This window comes from Schistocerca americana, chromosome X (genome assembly GCF_021461395.2).
Source record: "Schistocerca americana isolate TAMUIC-IGC-003095 chromosome X, iqSchAmer2.1, whole genome shotgun sequence".
Classification (NCBI taxonomy): Eukaryota; Metazoa; Arthropoda; class Insecta; order Orthoptera; family Acrididae; genus Schistocerca; species Schistocerca americana.
In genome coordinates this window covers 851,081,060-851,094,638 of record NC_060130.1, presented here as the reverse complement: position 1 = coordinate 851,094,638, position 13,579 = coordinate 851,081,060, and the positions used below count along the sequence as shown (strand labels likewise).

The following is a 13,579-nucleotide window of genomic DNA, read 5'->3' as shown; positions in this document are numbered from 1 at the left end:
AGAACCTGTGTGATACTCATTTGTTTAACAGATTGGAGAAGGACTTGTTTTTCTGCACAACAATGTCAAACTGCTGCATGGCAACATCAATCCAGGAACTATATTAGTAAACCAACAAGGGGCTTGGAAAATTTTTGGCTTTGACTTCTGCATTTTGAATTCAAGTGACCCAGAAGCAGAGGTGAGTGACATTTAATTTCTGTAATTATTAATTTCAGTATTCATGAAAGTTTGGTATGTACTAATTGTGTGATTGTTCTCTGTACATGAATAATCGTTATTAATCAGTTGGAATATTTAATGATGATAAATATAAAGTTCAAAGAAGAAACTAAGGTATGTGGTGCATTTATGCACTTAATATAATTTTTATATTGATGAACGAAAAAATTAAGTTCATCACACTTATATAATCCAATAAAGGAGTGAACGCCGTTTTGTCATGATAATAATAGAGAGTGTGTAATATAAATCTACTGCAATGCTTAGGTTAATGAAGAATCAATTTATAGGTTAAGAATTTTCCCTTCTTTACTGTAGTCTTCTCCAGTTTCATTTTATTCTGCATTGTTAACATTATTGCTCACATCTGTATTGGAATGACGACGACAACAACAACAACAACAACAAAAAAAGAGAGAAATACTTGGAGGTAAAATATGGAAAGATTAGAACACCAGATAAATTCCAATGGATCCAACCCAGATGACTGGTCTTATGCGTCAAAGGAACAGCCATAAAATTAGACCTTGCTTACAAACTAACACAGAACTGGTACAACACGAGCGATATCCTACAAGGACAAAATCTGGTGCAATAATTCAGTTATAAAACCAGTAGGACTCTGCATCAGAAGGTCTTATTCTACCGGGTGGTGCACGAAATGTGTTACTATTTTGTTTTTGAATATAAACTTTATTGTCAATACAATCTGAAAGGAACATATACTACAATGAAGAGCCACCCATGGATATTTGTTCTAATTCAGCACATGCTCAATATGTCCACCATTTCGTTTCCTAACTTCCTTCAAACGAACACTGAAGTGTTTACTTCGTAGATTCTTACTTAAATTGCATGTGAGTTTTGTATAGGAGGTGTAATTTCGAGTTTTAGTTACTGTAATCGTAAATTCAGGCAGATTGTAGCGCAGTCGTTAGTCATTTGTACAGGTTAGTTCATACATTCTTTGCATGTTTCCCTTGTGTTATCTAGGCACGAACTTGTGTTTCAGTAACTGTTATTCAACATCGATTAGAATGTACACGGACTGTGATTGCTGTGTTCGGATGAGGGCTGAGTTGGCATCCCTTCGCTCACAGCTGCAAGCGGCGCTGACTTCGGTCGCGCAGCTTGAGGCTGTTGCCAATGGGCACCACTGTGGGGAGCCGGACTTCGGTATCACGGGGATGTCAAGCTCGTCCCTTCTGTCCCCAGATCGGTCTGCCGCTGTGGTTGCCCCGGTTGCTGCCCGCAGTGGGGCTAAACCCTCGCCTGTGGTTGATTAGGAGGTCGTTCCAAGGTGTGGCAGGCAGCAAAAGGCGTCCACGGAGGCTGATCAGAAAGCCTCCCCGGTGCGTCTGACGAATAGGTTTCAGCTACTGTATCTGGCTGAGCCAGATGCAGCTGCCTGCCCTGTTTCAGAGGATGATTCTCAGCCTTCAAGGTTCGGGCAGTCGCAGAGGGTGGGCTTATTGGTAGTTAAGAGCTCCAATATTAGGTGCGTAATGGGGCCCCTTAGGGATATGGCAGCTAAGGAGGGGAAGAAATCCAGTGTGCACTCCGTGTGCATTCGGGGTGGAGTCATTCCTGATGTAGAAAGGGTCCTTCCAGATGCCATGAAGAGCACAGGGTGCAGCCAGCTGCAGGTGGTGGCACATGACGGCGCTAATGACGTGTGTCACTTTGGATCTGAGGAAATTCTCTCTGGATTTCAGCAGCTATCTGATTTGGTGAAGGCTGCCGGTCTTGCTTACAAGATGAAGCATCTGCAGCATCGTTGACAGAACCGACTGTGGACCTTTGGTGCAGAGCCGGGTGGAGGGTCTGAATCAGAGGCTCAGGCGGTTTTGCGACCGTGTTGGCTGCAGACTCCTTGACTTGCGCCATAGGGTGGTGGGGTTTCGGGTTCCGCTGAATAGGTCAGGAATTCACTACACTCAGCTGGCGGCTACACAGGTAGCGGAGGCTGTGTGGCATGGACTGGGCCGTTTTTTAGGTTAGAAGGCCTCGGGAAAGTACGGGGTGGGCTGCAATCTCAAAGGGTGCATGGCAAATAGAGCATGTGCTTGGATCAAGGAACAGTCGGAATTGTAGTTGTAAATTGTTGTAGTTGTGCTGGGAAAGTCCCTGAGCTTCAAGCGCTAATAGAAAGCACAGAAGCTGAAATCGTTATAGGCACAGAAAGCTGGCTAAAGCCTGAAATAAGTTCTGCAGAAATTTTTACGATGTCTCAGACGGTGTTCAGGAAAGATAGATTATGCAGAATTGGTGGTGGAGTGTTTGTGTCTGTGAGTAGTGGTTTATCTTGTAGTGAAGTCAAAGTAGATACTCGGTGCGAATTGGTGTGGGTGGAGGTTATACTTAACAGCCGAACTAAGTTGTTAATTGGCTCCTTCTACCGACCCCCGGACTCCGATGATACAGTTGCTGAACACTTCAGAGAAAATTTGAGTCTCGTAACAAATAAATACCCCACTCATATGGTTATAGTTGGTGGGGACTTCAACCTTCCCTCGATATGTTGGCAAAAATACTTGTTAAAAACAAGTGGTAGGCAGAAAACAACTTCCGAGATTGTCCTAAATGCTTTCTCTGAAAATTATTTCGAGCAGTTAGTCCACGAACCCACGTGAATTGTAAATGGTTGCGAAAACACACTTGACCTCTTAGCCACAAACAATCCAGAGCTAATAGAGAGCATCATGACTGATACAGGGATTAGTGATCACAAGGTCGTTGTAGCTAGGCTCAATACTGTTTCTTCCAAATCCACCAGGAACAAACGCAAAATAATTTTATTTAAAAAAGTGGATAAAGTGTCACTAGAAGCCTTCGTAAGAGACGATCTCCATTCCTTCTGAACTGACTATGCAAACGTAGACGAGATGTGGCTCAAATTGAAAGATATAGTAGCAACAGCAATTGAGAGATTTATGCCTCATAAATTGGCAAGAGATGGAACTGATCCCCCATGGTACACAAAACAGGTCGAATGCTGTTGCAGAGGCAACAGAAAAAGCATGCGAAGTTCAGAATAACGCGAAATCCCGAAGATTGGCTAAAATTTACAGACGCACGAAATTTGGCTCGGACTTCAATGCGAGATGCCTTTAGTAGGTTCCACAATGAAACATTGTCTTGAAATCTGGTAGAAAATCCGAAGAAATTCTGGTCGTATGTAAAGTATACAAGCAGCAAGACGTAGTCAATAACTTCGCTGCGCAGTGCCGATGGTACTGTTACCGAAGACTGTGCCGCTAAAGCGGAGTTATTGAACGCAGTTTTCCGAAATTCCTTCACCAGGGAAGATGAATGGAATATTCCAGAATTTGAAACACGAACAGCTGCTAGCATGAGTTTGTTAGAAGTAGATACCTTAGGGGTTGCAAAGCAACTCAAATCGCTTGATATGGGCAAGGCTTCAGGGCCAGATTGTATACCGATTAGATTCCTTTCAGATTACGCTGATACAATAGCTCCCTACTTAGCAGTCATATACAACCGCTCTTTCACCGATAGATCTGTACCTACAGATTGGAAAATTGTGCAGGTCGCACCAGTGTTTAAGAAGGGTAATAGGAGTAATCCATCGAACTACAGACCTCTATCATTGATGTCGGTATGCAGTAGCATTTTGGAGCATGTACTGTTTTCAAACATTATGAATCTCCTCGAAGGGAACGATCTATTGATACGTAATCAGCATGGTTTCAGAAAACATCGTTCTTGTCCAACGCAGCTAGCTCTTTATTCGCACGAAATAATGGCCGCTATCGACAGGGGATCTCAAGTTGGTTCCGTATTTATAGATTTCCGGAAAGCTTTTGACACCGTTCCTCACAAGCGACTTCTAATCAAGCTGCGGGCCTATGGGGTATCGTCTCAGTTGTGCGACTGGATTCGTTATTTCCTGTCAGGAAGGTCGCAGTTCGTAGTAATAGACGGCAAATCATCGAGTAAAACTGAAGTGATATCAGGTGTTCCCCAGGGAAGCGTCCTGGGACCTCTGCTATTCCTGATCTATATAAATGACCTGGGTGACAATCTGAGCAGTTCTCTTAGGTTGTTCGCAGATGATGCTGTAATTTACCGTCTAGTAAGGTCATCCGAAAACCATTATCAGTGGCAAAGCAATTTAGAAATGATTGCTGTATGGTGTGGCAGGTGGCAGTTGATGCTAAATAACGAAAAGTGTGAGGTGATCCACATGAGTTCCAAAAGAAATCTGTTGGAATTCGATTACTCAATAAATAGTACAATTCTCAAGGCTGTCAATTCAACTACGTACCTGGGTGTTAAAATTACGAACAACTTCAGTTGGAAAGACCACACAGATAATATTGTGGGGAAGGCGAGCCAAAGGTTGTGTTTCATTGGCAGGACACTTAGAAGATGCAACAAGTCCACTAAAGAGACAGCTTACACTACACTCGTACGTCCTCTGTTAGAATATTGCTGGGCAGTGTGGGATCCTTACCAGGTGGGATTGACGGAGGACATCGAAAGGGTGCAAAAAAGCGCAGCTTGTTTTGTATTATCACGTAATAGGGGAGAGAGTGTGGCAGATATGATTCGCGAATAGGGAAGGAAGTCATTAAAGCAAAGACGTTTTTCGCTGCGGCGAGATCTATTTACGAAATTTCAGTCACCTACTTTCTCTTCCGAATGCGAAAATATTTTGTTGAGCCCAGCCTACATAGGTAGGAATGATCATCAAAATAAAATAAGAGAAATCAGAGCTGGAACAGAAAGGTTTAGGTGTTCGTTTTTCCCGCGTGCTGTTCGGGAGTGGAATGGTAGAGAGATAGTATGATTGTGGTTCGACGAACCCTCTGCCAAGCACTTAAATGTGAATTGCAGGGTAATCATGTAGATGTAGATGTAGTAATTACCCTACGGCACATGTCTTCTGTAATTTCACTGCAGGCTTGAAGAATAAGTCTTCTGAGCTCCATTAAATCACGTGGACGTTTCGGGAAAATTTTTTCCTTTAAGTACCCCCAAAGAAAAAAGTCACATGGATTGAGGTCTGGACTATTGGGGGCCAATTTTGTCAGTCATTGAAGCGACCTGGAAACCTGAGTGAAATGATCCGCATGTCGAAATGCTTGTGTAAAAACTCCCAACAGTGTTTGTAGTATGTGGCCATGCTCCATCTTGCATGTGCCACTGCGTGTTGAAGGGCAAGGCAGTAGCAAGAAGCTGTGGAATGAAGCTATTGCGAAGCGTGCTCAAATAACGCTCGCTGTTCACAGTTTCTTCAAAGAAAAAGGGTCCAATAAGTCCGTGACTGGAAATTGCTGCCCACGCTGTAATCCTCACTTTTAAGAATGCGTTGAACGGAGTGTCTGGATATTCCCAGTTGCACTGCTGCCTTTCTACACGATTTCCTGGGACTTCTGTGTACAGCAGCTCATACTGCTTCAATATTCTCCGGCGAACAAACAGGCTAAGGCCGAGGTCGCTTCGCTTCCAATACTGTTCCTTCCTGTACAAATTTATCATACAACATGTCGATGGTCTTCTTGCAAGGGACCCATCGTGTGTTAAACTGGTGTCGATAGTGCCTCTGAGTCTCAACAAGGCTTTTCGTTTCATGAAAAAGTAACACAATTGCCGATCGTTGCTGTGTCGTCAGTCTTCCATTGTCAGCCATTGCTGCTTACTAGTCTCCTAACGGCAGTATCGTGAATTACACGTCATTTCGTAACTCATTTGTTTTTCCAAGCTCTGCTGGTAGTACTGTAGAGATCCCAGTGGGATATCTAATGTGTGTTGTAAATTGTGAAAGAAACAATTGCTAACACATTTCGTACGCCACCCTGTAAATGAAAAGGAAGAGTTGGAAGAACTTGAGAAAAAGGAAAGGAGGATTCTCAGGAAAATTGTGGGATCACAGACAATTGTTGATGGAACTTGGAAGAATAGGAAAAACAAAGTTCCAGACATGCACTGAACAATTAACGGACACAATGTGGAAAATCACAGTTGAAATTTTCAGGACACCTAACAAGAATAGACAAGCACTGACTTACTGAAAAACCTTAAATTACATCCCATCATTGCAGTTCACCTCTAAGTTAGAAGAAGAGGTCAAAAGAGATGCACAAGAAACTGCTATTAAACTAGAGATGATCCAAAACAGGGAAGAATTCAGAAGGAAGGTCAACAGCTGAAAGTCCTTTGCAGCAAAACCACTAGCAAGGTGATCCACACGTTACATTTCTGAGGAGGACAGAAAGGAAAAAAGTGAAAGAATGAAGAAATTTTGGGAATAGAGGAAAAGAAAGGCCAAGGAGCCTGGTTTTCCCAAGTTTCCTTAAACTTTCTTATATGTAAATGCTAGATTGGTTTCTTTGAAAAGGTTACAGGTCATTTATTGCCCCCATCTGCGACCTGTTACAGTTTTTTGCTCTCTAATGCTCTCATTGCCAGTGGCACATTAAATGTGAATCTTCCTTCTAGTGCTACTTTTAATAATATTTAGTCAGTGGAATCAACATCTATCATAGAAAATCTTTTAGATGATTGCGGATCTGCTTTTTAGGGGAGGAGATTAGTGTTTAACATTCTGTCAACAATGAGGTCATTAGAGATGAAGCACAAGCTCAGATTAGGGAAGGGTGGAGAAGGAAAGTTGTCATGCCATTTTGAAGGAACTATCCTCGCATTTGCCTTAATTGATTTAGGGAAATCATGGAAAACCTAAATCAAGATGGCCAGTTGTGGTTTTGAACCATTGTCCTCCCAAATGTAAGTCAGTGTACTAACTACTGCACTACCCTGCTTGATATCTGCTTTGTAGTCCAATGTTTCAGAGGTAGCAGAGCCATTCACCTGAGAAACACAGTAATGTACTGGGTGTCCATTTGAAATTATCCAGAATAAAAGTATAACATCTCGCTGACTAATGTATGTACATGCAGCCAAGTTATGTAACTACAGAAAGAGTCTTGAAAGTTTTGTTTTTCATGGTTGGCAAGGTAATCCATTTCCTGTTGTCCGCAGTTAAAATGGCAACAGTACAAGAGCAGGATCAATGTGTTTTTTGGCTTAACAGAGTTGCAACCTGTCACATCTGTATGACGACATTTTTGAATCCAGTATGGCTGTCAACTGCCTATGAGGAAAAGCGTTTGATTTTTGGAACTATGAAATGATAACCACGGGTAATCCTTTACATCTCCTGGAAAGCCATGGACCTCCGAAGAAAATTTGATCGTATTAAAGGAGCATTTCAATGAAGCCTGCATAAATCTGCTCATGCTGCTAGTTTGCAGTTACAGAGCCCATATTCAACAATGTGTGATGTGTTGTACAAAAGACTGTACCTATGAATGTAAAAGATTCAGATGATTCACACAGTGCCCAAGAATGTAAAAGATTGAAATGATTCACACAATAAAACCTAATGACAAAGCTGCACATATGAACCAAGCATTAGAAATGCTACAAAGGATTAATGTGTCACATGGCTATCTCCAACATGTGTATTTTTCTCATGAAGCAACGTCTCATGTTAGTGGAGTTGTAAGCAGATGTAAATGTAGAATACGAGGTGATGAAAATCCACCTCGCATGTGATTTGGAGAGGGGGGAAACCCCAAAAGTCAAAGTGTGGGCCACCTTAATGAGTAACATACTGATCTGGGTGTTATTCTTCTTTCAATGAACAGTGATTGGAGTTTTGTATCCAGATATGTAGGAACAATATGCCCTCCCTCAACTACCATATCAAACTGTCTTTCAAGAGGACAGAGCTCCACTATCTTTCAGACTCGGCTTCAGGGAACACAATATGGATTGGCGGAGGTTGGCCAATTGCTGGGCCTACTAGGTCTCCAGACTTAACCCCTTTTGATTTTTTGTTGTATTATGTAAAAAACAGTCCACAAGGTTAAGATAAAAAGTCTTCAGCACCTGAAAGACTGCATAAGCGATGCTACGGCAAGTTACACCAAACATGCTCCAAGCTACATGGGATGAGGTGGAATATTGTCTGGATATTTGTCATGGTATTAGGGGGTCTCATATTGATATCTATTGACAGCATGAAATTCAGGAAGATGTTTTTGAAATATTGTAAGCCATAAACATATAAGATAAATATTTTGTGAGTTATAGTGTGTTTATTTTGGATATCTTCCATTTAGACACTCAGTATTTCAACTGCACTGCATTAAAAAAAAAATGGATTATTTGCTCACTAGTTCATTATCCTGTAGTTGTAAAATGCCAAAGCCCATTTCTCGGATGTCTGCTGAGCTGCTGGGCGAGATTCTCCAGTTTCTTGTTTCAGGTATATCCACAACAATAAACTATGTTCAGGAACAACATACTGTGTTCTGACCTTTGACTGTCAGATTTTTGCCGCTCCAAGAGCAATGATGTGTTGTTGAAGAGCCTGTTTATGAAGCGAAGCTTGTGAGCAAAAGGGCCAGAAAGACAAAACCATTTTCCAGGCATTTTTATCTGCACACAAAATGAAATAAAAATGTAATGAGTAAGCACCCAAATCACAAAGCAGACTTAATAAATTCATTTTTCTTAGCACAGAATGTAAATAAAAGTTATAGAAAGAAGCAAAGTAATAGTATTAAATTTTTAACATGCAGAGCAAAATCAATAAATCCATAAATCCTAGCCAAGTAAATTCACTGTTAGTTTGAGTTCTTAAAGACAAGACTGCAGCACTTAATTATGTTCCTGACATAAACATCCCAAAACACACGTCACTGAGTTAAAAAAACATAAACAATTCCATCTTGTATCCAGAATGAGATTTTCACTCTGCAGCGGAGTGTGCGCTGATATGAAACTTCCTGGCAGATTAAAACTGTGTGCCCGACCGAGACTCGAACTCGGGACCTTTGCCTTTCGCGGGCAAGTGCTCTACCATCTGAGCTACCGAAGCACGACTCACGCCCGGTACACACAGCTTTACTTCTGCCAGTGTCTCGTCTCCTACCTTCCAAACTTTACAGAAGCTCTCCTGCGAACCTGTTCGCAGGAGAGCTTCTGTAAAGTTTGGAAGGTAGGAGACGAGATACTGGCAGAAGTAAAGCTGTGTGTACCGGGCGTGAGTCGTGCTTCGGTAGCTCAGATGGTAGAGCACTTGCCCGCGAAAGGCAAAGGTCCCGAGTTCGAGTCTCGGTCGGGCACACAGTTTTAATCTGCCAGGAAGTTTCAATTCCATCTTGTAGTTCTGAATGGGCTAAAAACAAACAAAAAAACATTAGAAAGTTGTCAAAATAAATATCAATGTATTATAATGATGTGTTTCAAATGATTCCATCTTATCAGAGGAATAAGAAACTGAAATTGACTACTGGTTAGGCAAAGTATTGGATTTCCCACTTTAAGTAAGCAGTTACCTTATCTGTATTGTCCATGCCAGCAGATAGTTAGGACCGACCCAAACTTCCATATTTCCCAGTGTCTTATGTCCCATAGTGATTGTTCACAAATTGCGTGATTCCTGCCCAGGGAGAGCCATTATTTTACTCTCCACATTGCCTTGCTTTGGCATAAAATGTAGTAGGACAGCGTCTGTATTTTACAATATCTGCACAGTTAGATGCAGTGTTCCTTTGAACAGCCGTATTAAATGATGAAATGCATTCACAAATTATTTATACAGTTGTATGACAGCTATATGATTTACTAGTAACATATGGAAATTTGTGCCGGACAAGAACTTCAGCCCAGCTTGCTTCACAGTCTAACCACCTTGGCCATCCAAAGATTGAAAGACTTCAGTTGCTTTAAAAGGCTGTAGAATTTCAAACAATATTATGTTGTAATCAAAAGTGTCTGTTCTATTACATCAGCCATTGCAGTTACAAAGAACAATTTAATAAAGCACAAAAAGTGTTCATAAACTGAATTAATTGAATTTATAGAGTTAGTAGAACTAATCCTCAGCTAAAATTACTTTGTATTCAGTGGTAATATTTATCAACTACGAGATGGACTAGCCGTGGAGTCATCCATATCTGAAGTGCCAGCAGAGATTTTAGTTAGCCACCTAGAACTGAAAATATGCTGCAGCTGAGACACCTGCTTAAAAAAAAACCACAACCATTATAAATTTCTTTAATAATGTGCACAACAAAATAAATTTTACTGCTGAATACCAGAAAAGCAGAAAAGTAGTAGCATTGATATCCTAGATTTATGCATAGAAAATCACAACAAGCACATTTTTGAGATATACAGGAAAAAGACAATGCCACACCCCACCATATCCTCCTGAATTTGCTTAACGTATTCATCTGTTGGTCTCCTCCTACGATTTTTACTCCTCACACTTTCCTTCAATACTAAGTTCGTGACCCCTTGATGTCTTGAATGTATCCTACCAACTGATCCCTTCTTTTACTCAGGTTGTGCCGCAAATTTCTTATCTCCCCAATTCTATTCTTTACCTCCTTATTAGTTACATAATCTACCCATCTAATCTTCAGCATTCTTCTGTCAAAATTCTCTTTGAACAGAGAGAACATGGAGAAGGAATTGGACATCATAAAAATGCATTAACTAATGATGTCCTCAGCACAGTGACAGACAAATTGCAGAGACAAGTAGCAAAACAGAAATATATTCCTCACTATATGGGATAAACTAATAATACAGTCAATAAAATGCCAGATATCTTTTTTATGTGAAGTTTCCTAAAAAATAAACTTATTAGGTCACATAAAGTGAAAAGTGAAAGTAGCCTTCTCCACAAACAACAAACTGCTACAGAAATTAGTTCACACCATAAAAAATAAAACAGATAAATTCTGAGAGTCAGCATATATATGGTCACATGTAAAACTTGCTCAAGCCACTATGTAGGACAGAGTGGCAGGAATTTTCACACTTCATACACTGAACATGTTAAGTGTTGCACACACAACCTGTTCATAAATCAGCCATAGCAACACAAACAAAAAATACTGGGCACTCATCCATAAACATAAAAGAAGGTCTTAAGAAACTCCATCACTTCCAGAAATCACATGCAGTATTGTTTAATGGACGAACTGGAAATTTTTGTGCATGAGAAGTCAGGAGAGGAAATTCTAAATGACAAGCTAGATAGCAAATCAGTTAATTTCTTCAAATATTTCTTCTGTTTTGTATGATTTCTCAGCAACAGATTGACCACTAAAGGAGACAAAACCAATGCATTTGGCCTTGTCACAGGGGCAAAGATTGCAGAGGCTGGGGTAACAGTTGGTGTGCTGGCATTGACAGGAGCAAGGCCTCATTAACCAATGACTGGGGGAAGGAGGGCAATAGTTCACATTCCATATGGTCAATTTCAGAAGTCATCAACTTGTCCACTGATCAGAAATGTGTGGAAGGAGAGCTACATTGAGAGCATGAGAAATTCCGGAAGCTGGATTACATTGCTGTGATTGACTTGAACCCAACTTGACTTGTCTCCGGCATTAACTCATAATGGCACAGTGGAAGGCAAGGCTGCCTGGCTGACCCCACTGGGCACCAGGTAGCTGTTAATCATGCATGTATGGATTTGTCACCTGCCAGTTGTCAGACAGTGGCTTTGCTGCTGCTGTAATTTCATGTGATTCCACAATCTTAGCAACTTCAGCTAAAGAAGGGTTGGGCAAAGCCAATATCCCTAGTTTGCCCCTTGCGGTTGGATGTTAACCAGACAATCATGTCCGTAATTAGTGAGTCCACATATGAGATAGCACATTGGGAACACTCAAACCAACACCTGTGCAGGGGACCTTGGAGGTCAGCCAACCATGCCATATACAACTGCCTGAGGTGCTTGTGGTGTTGGTTAAACTGTAACATGCCACCACCACATGGTTTTGATGACCTAAACACTGTGAGGGCAACAGACACAGGTCCTCGAAGTTATGTTTCTCAGGATTGGTAGAGCACTTGACATTCTGCACAATATCGTACAGTCCTGCATTCCTTCTGGACAGCAACAAGGCAGCCTTATCAACTGAACTGAAAATACACCTCGCCTGGGTGTACAGCAAGAACTAGCCCCTTTTCTTGCAGGAACCTGGCTTGCCACCAATACGGCATGTTGAGGCAACGCCGCAAAATTTCATTGTCAACACAAAATATTACTATACTAGCTGACAGTGGCCAGGCTACAAACCCAGGGAGCTGAACCCAGGAAGAGGGAACGAAGCTCACCATGCAAGGCAGTCTGTGGGGGAGCAGTGTGCCCAAACACTAAGTAGATATGAGCACAGAACAAACACAATATGACCGGTGCGTGTGACAGAATAAACTAAGCACATGGAATACAGAGCACAATGTGAGGTGAAGGTCAGATCTGAGATAATTGATGTCCATGTAAGAACAACTGGGCCAGGCGTATTGCTGCCAGCAAGTAAACACGTGGATCAGTGGCTCTTCCCCTGTAATGTTTTGTGCACACACCCCGTAAAAGTGTTCTGCACTGTTCTGCTGCAATACCTACGTCAGCTCATCTGCATCCATCTTGATATCCACTGGTGGTGATACTTAAACTACATCTACATCTACATGACTACTCTGCAATTCACATTTAAGTGCTTGGCAGAGGGTTCGTCGAACCACAATCATACTATCTCTCTACCATTCCACTCCCGAACAGCGCGCGGGAAAAACGAACACCTAAACCTTTCTGTTCGAGCTCTGATTTCTCTTATTTTATTTTGATGATCATTCCTACCTATGTAGGTTGGGCTCAACAAAATATTTTCGCATTCGGAAGAGAAAGTTGGTGCCTGAAATTTCGTAAATAGATCTCGCCGCAACGAAAAACGTCTTTGCTGTAATGACTTCCATCCCAATTTGCGTATCATATCCGCCACAGTCTCTCCCCTACTACGTGATAATACAAAACGAGCTGCCCTTTTTTGCACCCTTTCGATGTCCTCCGTCAATCCCACCTGGTAAGGATCCCACACTGCCCAGCAATATTCTAACAGAGGACGAACGAGTGTAGTGTAAGCTGTCTCTTTAGTGGACTTGTTGCATCTTCTAAGTGTCCTGCCAATGAAACACAACCTTTGGCTCGCCTTCCCCACAATATTATCTATGTGGTCTTTCCAACTGAAGTTGTTCGTAATTTTAACACCCAGGTACGTAGTTGAATTGACAGCCTTGAGAATTGTACTATTTATTGAGTAATCGAATTCCAACAGATTTCTTTTGGAACTCATGTGGATCACCTCACACTTTTCGTTATTTAGCATCAACTGCCACCTGCCACACCATACAGCAATCATTTCCAAATTGCTTTGCCACTGATACTGGTCTTTGGATGACCTTGCTAGACGGTAAATTACAGCATCATCTGCGAACAACCTAAGAGAACTGCTCAGATTGT

General features: G+C 41.6%; 1 protein-coding gene across 2 annotated transcripts in view; it reads left to right on the top strand.

The window, feature by feature from the left end:
- LOC124554993 (SCY1-like protein 2) overlaps positions 1-13,579 on the top strand; it is a 188,977-nt gene that overhangs the window by 66,288 nt on the left and 109,110 nt on the right. For both annotated transcript variants that reach the window (XM_047128732.1, XM_047128733.1), the window contains one exon: positions 32-181. In XM_047128732.1, the coding sequence (XP_046984688.1) occupies positions 32-181 (150 nt within the window). The remainder of the gene's footprint in view (positions 1-31; positions 182-13,579) is intronic.